Here is a 20,362-nt window from a genome sequence, read left to right as displayed (position 1 = left end):
AATCACACTGAATTTTGGAAGTAAAATGTATATAATATACAGTGCCAAGACACCTAGCCTATGTGACAAAACTAGGACTAGAATGCAAATGTCTCAATTAATGAGCCAAATATTTCTAGCCTGTATACTGCTCTTGTGACCAGTAAAGGTGGTACACACATTAAGGAGGAATAATTGTTTTAAATTAGACAAGGACTTTCCCATCCTTTATCTCATCTGATCATCTCAGCAAATCTGTGACACGATAGGGTAAGTATTGGGCCCACTTCATGGATCATAGAAATTGGGATAAGAGGGGCTATGTGAGTTGTCCATGTGAAAGTGCCAGAACTCACAAACAGGTCCTGTAACTCTCAGGGCACCAAATCATAATCATTCTCTGAGAAATCTGAAGATCACTCTTTCAGTCAACTCCTTCATATCTGGGAACAAATACACTCTTCTTCAAGGAAAAACTAATGTCTAATGTAATAGGGTATTACAAAGCAAAACAAGTTCTGAGTTAGAAATGATAGGGAAAGCCAAAAACTGTTTAAGTTCTCTAAAAGAATATAAAGGAAGTACTTCATGGAATTCAGGTGTTTTAAGTCAGTGAGTCCATCTTTAATGTGTTTTAAACTATCTGGTTAATGTCTGATGACAATGAAACAAACAAGCCAAGGATGTGTCTTATTGGCCTCTGCTATGGGTTTAGGTAGAGAGTGAGGTGCTAGTAGAGAAAAACATTGAAGAAGCTCCAGGAAATCATTGATGGAACACCAACTAAGCAAAATAATTAAGAACAGAGCCTAAAGAGAATAATGAGGGAAGGGCTATTTTGATGGTTTGGTCTTTTACTGTTTGATGTTCAAATATAATCCATTTGGGGCAATGAGAGGATAAAATCATTCACTAATGTTAAATAATTAACACAAGACTACTTTGGATATTTATATTAATGGTGCTAATAGTGACAGTTTATACCCTCTCCAGCCTTTCATCTGAGATCAAAGTTTGTTAAAAGCCCTAAACAAACTTTACAAACAGCTGTGTAAGTGGAATTCGAGTACAAAATAAAAACGATGGACGGAGGCATTTAATATCACTGGGCAAGCTCAAGACAGAACTAGTAATATGCAACCTGGGGCATGCCGACTCTTTTCTTCAACATTCACAAGGCAGAAAACTAGATCAAAGCTGGTTTATTAGACCCCACTTACCATCATGTTGAGGGCATATTTTGACAGTTTTAAATGTGGTTCAAGAATGTCAGCGTTGTATCTATGACTCTACTTCTTGACGCGCTCAAGGTAAACACAGGATCTGGTCATTAATTCTCTTCCTCTTCACTTTGTATCATTCACTAGATATTTACTTAAAAAGCATTCCTCTCTCATGTCATTACTCTCAACAGTCACAAGCGGAGTACATGGAATGGAAAGAACATGGAGCCACTAATCAGGACGCTTGAATTCTATCCAGCCCCAGTTCTGCCACACTTGGCTACTCATAAACTCCTGTGGCCTCAGACTTCTTATTTATAGGTGGAGTGGTTTTGATGAGGGTCTCTAAGTATCCTTCCACTTGCAATAGTCCCTAAAATATGAGATCCAGGGCAGCAGGGACCTAATCTGCTATATGCCCCAAGACACAACTGAATGGCATGGATTCAACAGGCATCTATAATATACATTTACATGATTAAAATCAAGTAAATTGTTTGAAAGCAACTTTTCATAGGGTAGAAATTTGTGAAGATTAATTTTTTAACACCTCCTAGATTAGACTTTCCTTGTAGCTCAGTCGGTAAAGAGTCTGACTGCAATGCAGGAGACCTGGGTTCAATCCCTGGGTCAGGAAGTTTCCCTGGAGAAGAAAATGGCAACCCACTCCAGTATTCCTGCCTGGAGAATCCCATGGACAGAGGAGCTTGGCAAGCTGCAGTGTATGGGGTCGCAAGAGTCGGACACCACTGAGAGACTGCACACCACAGACAGACTAGACTAGGTAAAAGACTTTTAAAAATATCACCTAATCCAACACAACCATTGAAAAAAAGAAAGAAACGTAGAGGGGTTAAACAACTTGCCCAGTTATGCGCCTGATTATCAAGGAGGAAAGGACCAGAACGCACCTTTTTTGACTCTAAATCAGATACTGTTTTACTGTACCCCTTTCTATCATTTTAAACTAGGCATATAACAAGCTTCAGCTGAAACCTGGATGCAATTGGTTAAAATCAGATACATAAAATGAAGAATGCCCAAATCAGCTTTTCATGTAAAGGCATGTGACAGACACTACTCCCACCAACTATATGTTAAGGGTTTAATACCAATATTTCATTTTATAGTTAGGATAGATCTTAAAAAAATGTAACACACTATTATTCTGAGATTTCACCCAGATATGCTCTCTTAAAGAGAACAGAAGGCTTTTTATATATGCATTACGTTTTTCAGAAAGATAGTTCAGAAAGTGTTTTATAGTATACATTTATATTATCTTCACAATACAAAACAGGAGCTTTCACCCAGAGAATGCACTGTTACTGACAGTGTTTTGAACAGGACTATAAAATACATTACCAAGCAAGCAGCTGGGCATTCTGACTACTTCTAAGCACCAACTATGAAGCTGTCAGTCTGACCTCTGAACACTGAGAAATTCAATAATCCTAAATTCATCCACTGGTGAAGCTGCATTCATTATGTAATTTCTCAATGATACTTTTCCTATGTCACCGCATGTATGAAAAGTTTGACAGGGCTATGAGAAACCGTTTTTGCAGACTGAAGAAGTCTTAGACTTTTAAATTGGTCATCACCTTTTGCCACAAGGCTTGCAACTCTGTATAAAACACCCCACTTGTTTCAGCAGCACTTTCTTCATTTGAACATAAGCACAATCATGTTTTTGAAATTTAACCCTTTGACGCTGACCCTGTTATTGGGAAACATACACATTTTCATACTAACGCAGAATACGGGCTCTGTGTTTGGGGACAAGGTGGTGAGAGGAGAATGTCTAGATTGTTTCAACCAAGATCCCTCATGAGAGATTCATGAGGATATTTCCGTTTGCCCTCGATGCGAATATACAGAAGGTAGACGAACATTAGAGCAGTGGGAAACTTGGCAGAACGGGCTAGGACAGGGTTTGTGCTAAACCTTTTTCCGGTTTCAGTTTGAATGGGTTCCCAGGAAGTGTCAAGTTTGAACAAATCCAAAATTTTACAATGTAGCCCGGCCAAAACTGCTGAGATTCACCTGATTCTGGGTCAAAACCGTACAGAGCACACTGCGTTTTATTTGGGGTAAAGCCAATTTGACTGAACCTTTCAGGCAACTTCAATGACAGGCTTATAGCCTTGGCAAAACCAAAAATGAACCCAGCTTGATCTTTGGTTCTGAAACAGCAAGTTCTGGCTTTATAAAGAGATAAAGGCAAGTCTTACTCAGTTTCAAGATTCTGACAAATACTCAGAAGAGGCACTGCAGATAATTAACCATTATTTGGCCACATTTACATACTCAAGTCAGTTATTTCCTGAGCTAAACCGGGACACTTCAGTCAGTACATTAACTCTGCTGGATCCATATACTCCTAAGTGACTGAGAGCTGACTCTGGTGTCCTAACAGAGAATAACGGTTCTTCTTCAACAACGTCTGTGCCTGTAGAGTAGCTTGAAGCATGATTAGTGCCGGACCCTTAGTGTGAAGGCTTCCCAGGTGGCGCTGGTGGTAACGTATCTGCCTGCCAATGCAGGAGACGCAAGAGATGCGGGTTCGATCCCTGGGTTGGGAGAGCCCCTGGGATAGGAAATGGCAACACGCTCCAGAATTCTTGCCTACAGTGTACGGGGCCTCAAAGAGTCCGACACGACTGAGTGAGCACACACACACCATAGTGTGAAGGAAAGAAAACCGAAAGTAAATTCCCAACAACAGTAGACAAGTGAAGAGAGAGTACACAGCATCACTTGGTCACTTCCAGAGCCATGCTGGCAGAGTCTTGTACTCACGGCCATCAAGATCTTGAAGATCAACTGGGGCGCACAGTTCAAGTCTGGCATCACTAAAGCCGGCTGAACGAGTCCTTTGGAGGTGTGCACAAGGCTCTAACAGATTTTTAAAGTAGAGATCATATTTCTAAGAGATTTCCTATATCTTGCACTTTTTCTCAGATATGCAAATTTGTGCATGTTTTTCTCCATAGAAGATACAGGTTAGGATGTATCCTATAAATCATGCTATCGCTGTGTAAGTATATCCTAAAAATACAGGAAACTTAGGTTGCTTTAAGTAACTTTGATTTAAGAAGTTGATTAAACACTGATAATTGCAGTTACACAATTACACATTTGCTCTGCTGCTGCTGCTGCTAAGTCACTTCAGTCGTGTCCGACTCTGTGTGACCCCATAGACGGAAGCCCACCAGGCTCCCCCGTCCCTGGGATTCTCCAGGCAAGAACACTGGAGTGGGTTGCCACCTCCTTCTCCAATGTGTGAAAGTGAAAAGTGAAAGTGAAGTCGCTCAGTCGTGTCCGACCCACAGCAACCCCATGGACTGCAGCCCACCAGGCTCCTCCATCCGTGGGATTTTCTAGGCAAGAGTACTGGAGTGGCTTGCCATTGCCTTCTCCGCACATTTGCTCTAAGTCAGTGCTTTTCAACGTTTGATGCTATCCTCCCTAAATAATTATTTAAATTGTGTATATCCCTTATTTCCCCCCTTTCCATATATACGTTTTTAAGCTGTCAAAATGTTTTTATCGTAAGTTTAGAAAGTCATAAAGGATGAAAATTCTGGAATGTATTAAATACTGTCATTTTCAAATAAAACTTTTATATTACTCATATTAACTTGTCCAGTGAACTTTATTTTTAGTTTTAAAAAAACATTATTTATTTGGCTGTGCTGGGTCTTAGATGAGGCATGTGGGATCTAGTTCCCTAACAAGAGGTCGAACCTGGGCCCCTGCACCAGGAGCACTGAAGAGACTTCGTCACAGGACCAGCAGAGGAGCTCCTCCAGACCACTTCAAATCTCATTAATTTCTTACCACCACTTATCCATTTACAAAATAACTAAATAGTATCCTCTTTAAAAGATGGATTTTATATGATTTTTTGCACTTTGGTTTCAATTCTGTTTTCCCTCACAGACTTTTATTCTAATATATAATAAGTTTATGTCTGCAGGACTTTTGGTTATCCTACACACTTCATCCTTCTCTGTAACAGAAATGCATATATACAGAGAGAAGAACTGATTTTTAAAACTCTCTGTCACCAAAATGCTCGAAGTGTTACACGTTATTATGGTTTCAATTATCATACAATTAAAATTGTGTATATTAAAATTTATTAGAAAAAATTAAATGTGAAATGTTAAAGAACCCCAAAGCTTCCAAATGTATATCTCTTATTGGGATAGATATATCTCCTTCTTCTCCTGTACTCAATTAGCCTATGTATCTAAGGGTAAATGCTAATTTTTTTTTCCAATAAGACAAGGTTTCATTTCTATTTCTGCTTTTCGTTCCTATAGCTTTACTCACAGAGAAATCTTGTTCACATAAAAAAGGACATGAGAAGGAAAGCAGTTGTGTTATAACAATGTCACTCAATTTCTTGAAAGCCTTCCTAGTTTTATAGCAAAGATTATACAGCGATCTGTCATCAAAAATTAACTTTAATGATCTACCATCTTGATTAGGTCTTCTTTCAATGTTGTTGAAAGCAAAGAATTAGAAACCACTTGACTTGCCAAAGAATTGTAATGTAGTTATTAGAATCATTCGCTTTCTGTTTCTGGAAAGTATATCTAGAAGGCTTTATTTACCAAGACTAGTCAAATTACTACAACTGTTCTTTTCTTACATAGAGATATTTCATTGAACTTAACATATGCAAAAAATAAAAATCTTGTTAATTTCAATACCGTTCTGTCAGTACTACATTTTAATATATTCATTTTATCTCGGCATTAAATATATTTGCATCCAAACCTTACAGCTGCAGACTGGCAAAGTCAGTTCTCACTGTCAAACCAATCAGCCAAAGCAGCCTTACTTTCTGGCAGAAAAAAATTTTTACTTCATTTTTCAATTCTACATATTGTGTTAATGTGTCCTTGTGACAACCATCTCACTTTTCAATCATAATTCTAAGATAGATAGATGGATAAGGAATGGAGCCAGGCCAGAGTTTGTCACCTGGATGAAATAAGACACTGGCTTTCAACGATTTCTTTTCAACACTTCTTAACTTTGTTTTCTGGAGCTATACATTCTCTGACTATAGCAAGGTGGTGGGAGAGGTGAGGTCATTAAATAAAACTATCCTTACTCCACCTCAACATCAATCAACCATTCATGTCCATTTCAGAACAACTCATTCTCAACAGCCCGTATATCTAATACAATTCTTTGTTCTTATCAAAAATATATGCATGACCAAGAAGGACAAGTGGAGAAGGAAATGGCAACCCACTCCAGTATTCTTGCCTGGAAAAGCCCATGGACGGAGGAGCCTGGTAGGCTACAGTCCATAGGGTTGAAAAGAGTTGGACACGACTGAGCGACTTCACTTCACTTCAAGAAGGACAAGAAGCTTTACTTTAGTGACTTGATTAAAGGAGGACACGAAGGCACTCAAATCATAAATTGTCCCTTCTCGGGCACCCTGAAGAGCCTGGGGCATTTGCCATCAAGGGAGAAGGAAGCCTTTCTTCTGTGAAGTGGGAGGAGGTGGGTTATGAAAGGTAAGAGGGCCTCCTCAAGCAGAGCTATTTTAAGAGTGCAGGTAGGTAGAAGCTGAGGGTGCAACTGATTCTCTTAAACATTCCTGGGTCTTGTGTCTGACTACCCCTTCAAAGATCTTTGTGTACTCCTGGGAGTGAGCTACTGGAAGACCATGCTCTAACTCACCAGCTCTCTTTGAAATTACTGTCAAGGACAGTGTTAATCATTTTGCTATAAAAAGAAAAGAAAAAGAAAAGGACTGCTAACATGTTTCTGTTCTCTTTGCTTTTTGGTGAAATGTCATAGATACAAATGAGTACATAAAACATATACATAAAGGAAAATGACAATTTTTGTGGCTTTAATTAGTATTTCTTTGATTACGAATGAAGCTGAATATATTCTTACATTATTCTTTTTCAACTGAAATGCTTGCTCATGCCTTTTACTCTTTTTCTTTAAATCTGAGTTGTTTATTCTTTTCTAATTGCTTTGTTGAGCAATAAGATTTGTATACAAATTGATTTGGACATAAACTGCTTGTCAGTTATATCTTCTGCTACAAATAAATTCTAAGCATGGATTGCTTTTAATTCTTTTTATGTTGTCTTTCTGATTTATGGAAGTTCTTAATTTTGATGTGGTCACATCAGTCGTTTCCTTTCTCATCTCTATTTTCGGCACCTCCCTCCTCCTAGAAATCTTCCAAAATCCTAAGATCATGGAGATAGTAAACTATACTGTGTTTTAAAGTTTTACAGTTTCATCATTCACATTTAGGCTTTCAACCACTTTTGCATTTGAGATAGGGGTTCAATTTAATTTGTTTCATATCATTTATTAAAAAGTCTACCCTTATTCCCCTGATAGTGATGAGCAGTGTGTCAGACATCAAGTTTCTATGTACAAAATTTGTTTTTGGATTCTCTGTATGATAACATTGACCTATTTATATATTCCTGTGTCAGGACTATACTATCATAATTTCAGTAGCTTTAATAAGGTTTTATATAAATATATTCATTGCAAGGACTGATGCTGAAGCTAAAACTCCAATACTTTGGCTACCTGATGTGAAGAACTGACTCATTTGAAAAGACCCTGATGCTGGAAAGATTGAAGGCGGGAGAAGGGGACCACAGAGGGTGAGATGGTTGGATGGCATCATCAACTCAATGGATATGAGTTCTGAGTCAGCTCTGGGAGTTGGTGATGGACAGGGAGGCCTGGCGTCGTGCAGTCCATGGGGTTGCAAAGAGTCAGACATGACTGAGCAACTGAACTAAACTAATATATATATATCTGATATATGTTTATATCTTATCATATAAACTGATGTCACTTCCCTTGTGGTTCAGTTGGTAAAGAATCTGCCTGCAATTCAAGAGACCCTGGTTCAATTCCTGGGTTGGGAAGATCCCCTGGAGAAGGGAAAGGCTACCCACTCCAGTATTCTGGCCTGGAGGATTCCATGGACTGTACAGACCATGGGGTCACAAACAGTCGGACACAACTGAGTGCCTTTCACTTTCATATATGTTAGGAAAACACCCCCACCTTGTTCTCTTTCAGAAGTATCTTGGCTATTCTAGGGTGTCTTCCTATAAAGGACTGAATTTTTGTTTACATATTTTCCTGCATATTTTGCATTCTTTGTTATTTTTATATTGATATATTGCTTTTGATTACCTTTTCTTAGGAATTTTTGCTGGAGTTGGAAGTAAAATGGGCTTTCATATAGTGGTTTTTTATCAAACTTGTTAAACTCTATTTCTCATAATTTAACTACAAATTCCTAGAGCTTTTTATACAAGCAATACTATTATTTGCAAACAATGATAGTTTTACAGCTCTGGTTAATATCACCAAGACAGTGTGTAATACAAATTGCACAATGGGGCACCCTTTGCTTATTCCTGGTCTTAAAGAGGAAACTGTAAAATGCTAAGATGGGTGTTCAATGGAAGGACTGATGCTAAAGCTGAAACTGCAATACTTTGGCCACCTCATGCGACGAGTTGACTCACTGGAAAAAACTCTGATGTTGGGAGGGGTTGGGGGCGGGAGGAGAAGGGGACAACAGAGAATGAGATGGCTGGATGGCATCACCAACTCTGTGGACATGAGTTTGAGTGAACTCCAGGAGTTGGTGATAGACAGGGAGGCCTGGCGTGCTGTGATTCATGGGGTCGCGGAGAGTTGGACACGACTGAGCGACTGAACTGAACTGAAGGTGAGGTTTGCACTGGAATTTTTTTTCACATGGCCTTTATCAGATTAAGGAAGTTCCCTTCTATTCTTAGTTTGCTAAATGGTTTACGAAGATGATAATGATATCAAAGGAATGCATGCTAAGTCCCTTTAGTGTCTGACTCTTTGCAACTCTAAGGACTGTAGCCCACCAGGCTCTTCTGTCCTTGGGATTCTCCAGGCAAGAGTGCTGGAGTGGGTTGCCATCTCCTCCTCCCAAGGAGCTTCCTGACCTAAGGATCAAACCTGAATCTTTTATATCTCCTGCATCGGCAGGTCGGTTCTTTACCACTAGCACCATCCGGGAAGCCAATCAAAGGAATAAATGCTTCTTATTCATCTATTGAGATGCCCTTATTAAATTTATTTTCCCTTAATCTGTTTGAATAATACTATTTTTTTAATATTAAACCAACTCAAATCCTGGAATAAACTTAATTGATAAATTGGTAATTTGTCACTGTTTATGATTAATTATCCTTTTCATACTTTCCAGGATTTATTCTGCTAATATTTTGTGTATAATATTTTTTGCATCCATGCTAATGTGTAAATAATTTCTTAATTTCCATTATTTATACATTCTGCCTGATTTTAACTCAAAGGTTATACCCATTCCTACTGAATTGAGTGTGTTTCTTTTCTACTCTAATTTATCTTTTGACGTTTGAGTTCTTTAGAAATTTACTTTGAAATTTCCAAAAGTTGATGTCTTATTTGGTTCTTTATGAATCTTAAAACTAGTTATAATCATGTCACTAAATTCTGGTGCACAGAAATGAACAGAAATGATACGTGCAAATTCTCGTTTTCACTAAAGGCAAGCTACATCCATGCTTTCCCTTTCTTTCTTTTGTCTAGTCACAACACAAATCTAAGGGCTGGAGCTGAACCAGGCGTCTTAGATCAGGAGGAGAAAGGAATATGCTGAAGATGGAGAGCCAAACGGCAAAAGAAGCCCAAGTTTCTGACACCCTACCTGCCATGGACGCAGTATATTTGGACTGTTACACAAAACTAATTTCTCTCTTACTTTACCCATAATTATTTTTGGATTTCTCTTAACTGAGGTCATGATAACTCTAACTAATATAAAAGTATGAGAATCTACATTATCATGGCATTTATGGAAATGAAAATGAAGACAGATTTGAAGGGTGATATGAAAAACAGACTTTATATAGCCAAGCTGCTTCCCCCTTCCATTTCCCAAAAGTGAGTCTTAACTGTATTGTCTGTACCTCTTCTTCGCCCTCAACCTCCTGCTTACTAAGTGTGCTAGTTCCTTTCTAGAAATAAGGGTACTCACTTTAACTCTGCCTTTCTGGCACCACACTGTCCCAATTCCTGATTTTCCAAGCACATCCCTAAAACTCTATAAGCGCCACATACACTTTCCCTTTCCTACTTCCTGCCTTTCACTGCTGCACTCCAGCTGTACTCCCGTGCACACGTTCACCATGCCACAATCCCTGATTAAAAAGCATTAACGCTCCCTAATGGAGAAGGCAATGGCACCCCTCTCCAGTACTCTTGCCTGGAAAATCCCATGGATGGAGGAGCCTGGTAGGCTGCAGTCCATGGGGTCGCTAGGAGCTGGACACGACTGGGCGACTTCACTTTCAATTTTCACTTTCATGCACTGGAGAAGGAAATGGCAACCCACTCCAGTGTTCTTGCCTGGAGAATCCCAGGGACGGGGGAGCCTGGTGGGCTGCTGTCTACGGGGTCGCACAGAGTTGGACACGACTGAAGCGATTTAGCAGCAGTAGCAGTAGCAGCATTGGTTTAATAGCTGTGTTACCAACTCTCACCTCCAGACCTTGTAATGCCAATGACAGAGAATGAACAGCAATCACAGTAATTCTTTCCAAAGGAGTAGCCCAGAATCCTTCCCAAGAGAAAGTTGCAATAGTCAGTACTATGCCCATCAGTAGGAACTGGCACTCAGGTAGAAACACGCTGGTAAACCTGATCAGTTCAGTCGCTCAGTCGTGTCCGACTCTCTGCGACCCCATGGACTGCAGGACGCCAGGCTTCCCTTTCCATCACCAACTCCCGGAGCTTATTCAAACTCATGTCCATCAAGTTGTTGATGCCAGCCAGTCATCTCATCCTCTGTAGTCCCCTTCTCCTCCCACCCTCAATCTTTCCCAGCATCAGGGTCATTTCAAATGAGTCAGTTCTTCACATCAGGTGGCCAAAGTATTGGAGTTTCAGCTTCAGCATGAGTCCTTCCAATGAATATTCAGGACCGATGTCCTTTAGGATGGACTGGTTGGATCTCCTTGCTGTCCAAGGGACTCTCAAGAGTCTTCTCCAACACCTTGAACTTCTAAAACTTCTTGAACACAGTTCAAAAGCATCAATTCTTCGGCACTCAGCTTTCATTATAGTCCAGCTCTCACATCCATACATGACTATTGGAAAAACCACAGCTTTGACTAGACAGACCTTTGTAGGCAAAGTAATGTCTCTGCTTTTTAATATGCTGTCTAGGTTGGTCATAGCTTTTCTTCCTAGGAGCAAGCCTCTTTGAATTTCATGGCTGCAGTCACCATCTGCAGTGATTTTCAGTTAGTCAGTCAGTTCAGTCGCTCAGTCGTGTCCGACTCTTTGCAACCCCATGAATCACAGCATGCCAGGCCTCCCTGTCCATCAGCAACATCCAGAGTTCACTCAAACTCATGTCCATCGAGTCGGTGATGCCAGCCAGCCGTCTCATTCTCTGTCATCCCCATCTCCTCCCGCCCCCAATCATTCCCAGGATCAGAGTCTTTTCCAGTGAGTCAACTCTTCGCATGAGGTGGCCAAAGTATTGGAGTTTCAGCTTTAGCATCAGCCCTTCCAATGAACACCCAGGATTGATCTCCTCCAGAATGGACTGGTTGGACCTCCTTGCAGTCCAAGGGACTCTCAGTCTCTCACTGTTACCCCATCTGTTTGCTATGATAGGACCAGATGCCATGGTCTTCATTTATTAAATGTTGAGTTTTAAGCCAGTTTTTTCACTCTTCTCTTTCACTTTCATCAAGAAGCTCTTTAGTTTTTTTGCTCTCTGCCATAAGGGTGGTGTCATCTGCATATCTGAGGTTACTGATATTTCTCCCAGCAATCTTGATCCCAGCTTGTGCTTCATTCAGCCTGGCATTTCACATGATATACTGTGCATATAAGTTAAATAAGTAGGATGACAATATACAGCCTTGACGTACTCCTTTCCCAACTTGGAACCAGTCTGTTGTTCCATGTTCAGTTCTAACTGTTGCTTCTTGACCTCCATACAGATTTCTCAGGAGGCAGGTCAGGTGATCTGATATTTCCATCTCTTTAAGAATTTTCCACAGTTTGTTGTGTTCCACACAGTCAAAGGCTTTGGTATAGTCAATAAAACAGATGTTTTTCTGGAACTCTCTTGTTTTTTCACTGATCCAACGGATGTTGGCAATTTGATCTCTGGTTCCTCTGCCTTTTCTAAATCCAGCTTGAACATCTGGAAGCTTATGGTTCAGGTACTGTTGAAGCCTGGCATGGAGAATTTTGAGCATTATTTTGCTAGTGTGTGAGATGAGTGCAATTGTGCAGTAGTTTGAACATTCTTTGGCAATGCCTTTCTTTGGGATTAGAATGAAAACTGACCTTTTCCAGTCCTGTGGCCACTGCTGAGTATTCCAAATTTGCTGGCATATTGAGTGCAGCATTTTAACTGCATCATCTTTGAAGATTTGAAATATCTGGTATGCCTGATATCAAATCTAAACTCCTGGGTTTGTATTTCAAAACTGCAAAATGTTTATCATTGTCTTAAAGTTTTACAGCTAATTAGCCCATAAGAAAAAAAAAATGTGAAAGCCTTTGAAATGGAACAAAAACTTACTGCTTATCTTCAATGAGAAACTAGTTTTTGCCCAGCAGATCCTTCTGGGTTTTTGATTCAGCGGGCTCTCTGTATCAGTCATTGTCTTTGACATATTTATAATTTGCTGCAAATGATTCTTGTACACAGACATGAAATCAATTCTATCTGCGGGGCGGGGGGGGGGGTTCAATTGATTTCCTTCCTCCACCATGAAAGAAGCCAGTTTTGCCTCTATTTTAAATTCACTGCAGTACTCTAGTGCTCTTTGAACATTCCTTTACGAGAGCAACATCTACCCCATTCTCTCATTTAAATTAGTGAGTTAAACTCATTTGTCATGAGTTCATTCTATATTTCTATGAGAGTCAAAATTTCATGATTTTGCCTTAATTTTTTTTTTTTAATATCCTTCTAACAAACTCTTGCTTTCATTATTGCCTTTAAACTTTGATTCCATCCCCAATATACAATGTCTTCTCTGGCTTTCGTCCTGACACCACTGATTCTTCCCATTTCAGGGATGAATCTAATCTCCACCATGACCTCAAACTACAAAAGCTATGCTTTTCCATGGAGAACCTAGACTGCAATGATGTCAGTTTATTTTACAATTATAGTTTCTTTGTAATGCCTTCTACAAAATGCACTGCTTCATTGACATGTTGTAGACACTGCATATTTATCTTACATCATTAATTTATATGTAAGTAACTTCTCTCCTTAATTAGAGTGCAAGTTCCTTGAGAGAAATGGTCACAATTCATTTTCCTTTTCTCCTCGTCACTGTCTACGTAGTACCCGCAGTGGCCAAGAAATATCCACTGCTGAGTCCCATCCAGGACTCAAGGCTCTCAACCACGATTTCTTTCAGGTTAATCACTTAACTTTATTTAGGTAACCAACCTACTATGCTTTGGCTGAAGGTGGTTCTTTCCTAGAAAAACTCACGCTAAACTTTAATGAAGATCATTGGAGCTTCGTGAAACACCAAATAAAATGTGGTACTAATCAGAAAGTCTAGAGAAAAAATAATAAACTGATATGCTTCTAGGTCCCCTCAATTATCAGTATTGTGTAAACCTATATTCTTAAGAACAGTCCATGTGAGGGTTATACACATTCAGTTTGACATTCATTCTCTGATTCTACAAATGTTTATTGATTTTCAACTACATGTTAGAAATTTTTTGCAGGCCTTGGCGATTCATTTGTAAATAAAATGTAATTTGTAATCCAAGACGCTTACTTGCTAGTGAAGAAGGAAGAGAGAAGGATAAGAAAAGAGGAGGGAAATAGAGACAACTGTGACCTAAGCATATAGATAATTGGTGACAAGCCAAATGAAGTTGCTCTCATTTTCAGGAATTATATATACTGAACCTTTAAAATTAATTTAAGTACAGCAATGGAATAATGAAATTTCAAATTTTGCAGAACTGAATTACCAGTTACACATCCTACATTCAATGTCTTACACACTGTAATACCAACTAAACCAATTGAGAGACCACCAACATTTTCCTGCTGTTTAACTGCTGAGTTGTGAGAGAATAATGAATGGTCTGGAGACTGCTGCCAGCATATTTGATTTTATGAACTATAAAATATTTTACCAGTTGAATACTCTACCAAGTATATTAAATCTGCTCCTTATAATGCTATATGAAGTCAAAGGATTTCATAACATTTGAGCATTAATGTTATTACTGAGCATTTTCATTTTTATGGTTTTACTTATGACAATTATTTCAAATTAAAACCATCTTGAAAAAACTGCCACTGTTTAAATAAAAAAAAAAAACCTAGTTCATTTAACCAGTTTTATTTTTCTCATGATGACTTTTTATTCTTACCTTTATTCCCAGAGGAACCCTTAGAATAAAGCATTTAAGATTTTATACCATAGTACTCTGTTAGTAAAGAGATTATGGAAATAAAAAAGACTGGCAAATACTAATAAAATGTATAGGCTTTATGTTGTATGTTGACATATTGGTATAATTAAAATGATTCAAAAAGAAATAAAAAGCAATCATATAATGATAACCTAACATTTGTTTGGTCCTAAATATTTTCACATATACTTTTCTCTTAATTCTCACAATAATTTGATAAAACAAGTTTAATTATATTCATTTTTACAGATGAAGGAATCAAGGAACAAGTGGTTCACCAAACGTGCAAGTGGCATTTCGTATGCTACACACAGGTCCTCAAACTTTCTGCTTTTGTTCACACTTTTATAAAGAGCATTTGATTTATAAGCCAAATCCCATCGGCAAGACACTTTTGAAGGATAAGTAAAATATATGGAGAGGAACACTAAACATTTTGTTCGCTTACAGTGTCATCATACTAAAACTGAGAAAATCAAGTGTACTTTCCAAATGGCCCAGTTAAAAGTAAGAAACAGATTATTTACTCACTAGGGTCTAGACGCTATCTATCAAAATCACTTGCTTACATAGGACCAAAATGTGCTCTATTAGCATCTTTCCTTTCCTCATACAAATTAAGAATTTTATTCTTTATTAACTTCATTGTTTAAAAGCTTATGTTTTGCCTTCTCGTGAAAAACATTTAAAAAATGACTAGTCCCAAGTCATTCAATATTTTGTGTGTTTTTGAAGTTTTTAACACAAAATATACATTTCCAAGTACTTACATCACATTCTCTATATAGCTTTAACTATCTCCCTCTGTATTACTTTTGAACATATGACACTTTATGGCTGAACAATATTTCATCATAGATGGTACCATAATTTATTCTAACGGTCTTTCAATTCGTGTGGATTTATCATGCAAATGTTTACTTATAAAACTATGTTTTTTATAAAAATTGTGGAATCGAGTGATATCTCAGCCCTAGTTCTTCTCCAGCAAGTCACCACGATGAGATTCGCCTGCTTCTGTTCTTTTTTCAGACTCCCATCACCATATGTTATCAAAGCATACATGTCATTTTACATCTGAAGTTTGCGTCCATTTAACATTATATAATAAGTCGTTTCCATAATCATTGTGTCATGTTGGGCAGAATTTCACACTTTATCTAACCATTACTTTATTGCTAAACAGTTAAGTTTTCTCTTCTTTTTCTTTTTAAAAATATGTGAATCATTTTCCAATAAATGTTGCAAGCATATAACCTTTACATATGTGCCCTTAAAAAACGATTTACTAACACCAGATTCCTGCAAGTAAGATTATTTAAAAAAAAAAAAAAAGGCTAACCAGTTTTTATCATTATTTGAATATGGAAAAAAATATTGATTGTCTACACTTCAAAAGTTTAAAGGATAAAATGGCATCCAATTTCAGTATCTTATCAACTAGTCCTTTTAGTGATTGGGAAATATAGAAACAAATAAACATAATTACATTTAAGCTAATTGTGTTTTCCACAAATTAGTATATATTGACATTTTGTCTTGAGACAGCAGTGACCACTTAGACACGTATTTTTTTTCTTAATGCTTTTTTCATTTTAAAAGTCTGTATCTACATACCTTTCAGGCATAGTTTAGCTTACTGTTCCCTTTGAATCTTAGATGAAGTTTTAGAAATGCTTTCTGGAACTGCTTCCTTTGGGGAGTGCTCTGAAATCCACAACAGGACTCAGCAGTAATTCTGATAGAAGGAGAAAGAAAATGACCCAACTTACCGTTTCTAAAGCATTTACACGGTCCTGAAAATAAAGCATAATATATAATTATAAAAACAAAGCCATTAAAATATCATTTCAAGTTTAGTTTTTAGATTTTTCCATTTATCTTCTATTAACATTTTTTAAATGTAAAAGAAGAAAACTCCTACTCAGGATAATCTCTCTAAGAGAAAAATAGTCATGAAACAATTACTTTTCTCATCTTGACTAGTGTTAGGACTACAAGGTTTAATTTAACTGTAAACACCATAAATTCAGGCTTAGTTACTAAGTGAAATAGATTTTAAGACCTCTACATTGGTAAAATTATGTCTATTTAATAAAATATAGCTATTAGATAGATCTGAACATATGAGCCACAACCAGACAATAGTAGTGATATAAAAAAAGGAAATTAGCACATAATACTTGCTCTCAGTTAGGTACAGCACAAAGTGCGCTCTCACAGGAAGTCAAGTTCAGACATAAGAATGACATCACCAACTCAAATTGGTAAGTACAAGGTTAACTGAAACAAGGCAGGAAAAATAAGAATGATAGGTTACATGCAGGCAGTCCTAAACCCAGGTGGGTTTTCGTTACTTACAGTATCTTAGAAGGATTCATAGATATATTGGTTTTTAAAAAGGGTCATTGATAATATTGCTTTAAAAGCTAATTGATTATGAATGGTTTCATTCACAGTCCAACAGCTGTGTCCTCAACTCTTCCCAGAGCTAAACAGCTATATACAAAAAGCTGTTGTTGTTGTTTTAAAAACTGAATTTGGGAGGAGAGTCTGAAAATTCAAGGAACTGTAAAGCCATCCTTTTTATGAGGATGAAGGCCATTTTTCTATTCTTTCATTTTAAGCAGTTGAAGAAGATATATAAAATCTGGAGCTCTCCCTCGTTTAATCCTTTGTGCTAGAGGGTAAGGAGGGAAAATGGTGCAGACAGCCACTGAGCTCAGATCTCTGAGACCCTGCAGACAGACAGGGATCGATGACCCTTAGGAGCTTAACCTTGCCCTCTGCTCCCCCAGATTCTCCCACCTCACCTAACACAGAGGCCTTGCCTTTGAGGATTTCTGCAACCCAGCCTCCAACATTCAGACTGGGAAACTAGGTTGGACACTTCTCCCCCTTTAAACATCTGGTTGTGTGGGCACAAGTTAAATGAATATATTAATATTATGCAAAAGCAGCCCAAAGCAGACTGTTTTTAGCAGTATAATCTGTTTAATTGCATTTTGTTGGCATACTTGAGAGAACCTCACCGTCGCCCCCATAATTTTCATAAAATAATGGCTATTTTATTGGTGACTTGGGTACTGTCACATTTGAGTAGCTCGTAATAAATGCATATAGTGCCTCTAGGGGGCTTTGATCTGTTGTTACCAGGCATCTTGTTCACAGTACATCTGGGACAAAACCATTCAGCAAAGCTTTATCATCCTTTGCAGATTGAACAGAGCCTCATTAGACAGTCTTTGGGTATTGCTGCATTTATATGAACCATCTTGGAAGGCTGAAAATATTTACAGCCACTATTTGGGCCTTAAGTTTTCCCCATACTATGTATTTATGGGGCTCATGTTACTTAGAATTAGCATATTTTAAAAGCACACATACAGCTGGTTTGCAATCAGTGATATCATATGATGCCAAAATGGTACAACTGAATGAAATTCTGTTTTAATTCATAGCTCAGTGTTCAGGAAAGATGAAACTCATATGATTTAAGTATTAGTACCTTCATTTTATTTAAATATTTGTTACAGGATTTTAAAAGGAATGTGTACTGTCATGGACTACATGTTTGTGTCTCCAAAATTCACCTGCTAAAAACCCCAGTCCCTAAAGGGATGGCCTCTGGATATATGGCCTTTGGGAGGTAATCAGGTCAGGAGGAGAGCCCTCAGGAGATTAGTGCCCTTCTAAGAGACAAGAATGCTTCTTGTCTTCTTGGCTTCTCTTTCTGCTCTCTGCCACACTAAGGCATAATGGGAACATGGCCATCTACAAGCCAGGAAGAGGTCCTTCACCAAGAACCGAAACTGCCAGCACCCTGATCGTGGAACTGCCAGCCTCTGCAACTGTGAGAAATAAATGTTTGCTGCTTAAGACACCCAGGCTACAGTCATTTGGTACAGCAGTCTAAGCTGAGATATGCCTATTTTGTAAGGCTAAAACACAAATGGTGGGGAGAAAAAAAAAAAAATCTCAATTTCATTAAAATATAAGGATCAATAAATAATCTATTTCAATGAAATTTAGTTACATCTGTTTGTCTATAACCTACTCCATTCCAAAATGGTACTGAAATAGCTGTCAAAGAAAGAATATATATTGAAAAAAACGAGAAAATTAGAGAAACAGGAAATGTAGTTCATTAACCTGAATTTAAATAATTCAATCTGCCAATCAACAGCTAATAGGATATTGGTCATTGTTGCCAATTAGTGAGCTTTCTCAAATTGTAGTTTTTGGCTTTAATTATAGGCTATATAAAAAAAGAAACTACTCCTAATCTTTATGAGCTTATTACCTTGCTTTTAAAATTTAAGAAATGTATTTTGAAATTTAAATGGCTGAAGTTGACTTCTTTTTTGGCAGCCAAGATTAGTTACTATAATTCTTCATATAAAAGAATTAGCCTATTGCAAATCCCTGTCCTCAAACAAAATATCTGCATACTTCTCATGTTTTTATCATTAGAATAGAGGTAATTTAAGCCAGTCTATGAAGAAATACTAGTATATGTCCTGGAATGAATATGCACTTATGCCAAAATTGACTTATATTCTTCCTATCCTCTCTCACTCTCACTAGAACTGGGCTTGCAGTGTTCCATTGTTGCTGTTTAATCTCCAGTTTTCATTTCAACAAATCTTATCTTAAAGTTCAGTCCACAGGTTCAATACTCTGCCTTCTCTTCCACCACACACACACTCTCAAGCTCAGATCCTGTAAAGAATTGCTTAAGATACTGAAAGGGGAGTTGGTACGTGAGATGAGTGAAGAGAGAAGAAAGCCTCCAGAAGTAATAAAGACACTCCCACTATAATGCAATTTCAGGTGGTTTTAATAAATCACCAGTTCTTATTTCTGTAGTCATGGACTTTGAGAACTTTTTCCCCAGGAAAATGAACACTACAAATGACACATGTAAGTTTGCACATACTTTTAGGGGAACTGCAGACTCTCAGAACCCACTCATAGCTGTCCAAGTATTTTTACTTAAAATAAAGATACTTGAAATAGGATGTAAGAATTAACTTATTAGACCAAATAAATTATTGTATTAGAACAAATCTATTTCTCCTGTATGAAGTATATCTTGACAACAAGTAAAGAAAACAATTGGGAGTGGATGGTTAAAAATCAGAGGAGAAATTTCCTTCAAATATTTTGAAGGTAAAGTTCTAAGGGGAAAAATAGGTTTTATTGTTATCAGGTTTTTTTTGTGATTGAAGATTCCCTTTTCCACTATTTTTTAGTGCTATTTTAGAAGGGGAAAGTCTAAGAAAATCACAGTCTTGTTATGGAGAAGGGGCCTGCATAACTCAATGAAGCTATGAGCCATGCCATGCGGGCCACCCAAGACAGATGGGTCACAATGGAAAATTCTGACAAAACATGGTCCACTGGAGGAGGGAATGGCAAACAACTCCAATATTCTTGCTGCAAGAACCACATGAACATGAATAGCATGAAAAGGTAAAAAGATATGATACCAGAAGATGAGCTCCCACATCAGAAGGTGCCAATATGCCACTGTGGAAGAGTGGAGGGCAATTACTAATAGCTCCAGAAAGAATGAACTGGCTGGGCTAAAGCAGAAATGACTCAGCTGTGGATGTGTCTGGTGGTGA

The 20,362-nt window shown here is 37.9% G+C and overlaps 1 protein-coding gene across 7 annotated transcripts in view; it reads right to left on the bottom strand.

Moving 5' to 3' along the window:
* Positions 1–20,362, bottom strand: part of CEP128 (centrosomal protein 128) — a 487,012-nt gene that overhangs the window by 66,127 nt on the left and 400,523 nt on the right. For 5 of the 7 annotated variants that reach the window (XR_008687351.2, XM_088839414.1, XM_088839415.1 and 2 more), the window contains one exon: positions 16,505–16,528. Coding sequence is in view for 6 of the 7 variants with exons in the window: in XM_088839414.1 (XP_088695540.1) it covers positions 16,505–16,528 (24 nt within the window). In the remaining variant the exon portion in view is untranslated. Of the gene's footprint in view, positions 1–16,349; positions 16,471–16,504; positions 16,529–20,362 lie in introns of those variants that run through there. The other 2 variants (XM_055437328.2, XM_055437327.2) reach the window with 1 other exon arrangement.

This window comes from Moschus berezovskii, chromosome 9 (assembly GCF_049115385.1).
Source record: "Moschus berezovskii isolate FMDL1 chromosome 9, NW_MosBer_1.0, whole genome shotgun sequence".
Taxonomy (NCBI): Eukaryota; Metazoa; Chordata; class Mammalia; order Artiodactyla; family Moschidae; genus Moschus; species Moschus berezovskii.
The sequence above is the reverse complement of the archived record's forward strand: the minus strand, read 5'-3'. Positions and strand labels throughout refer to the sequence as shown.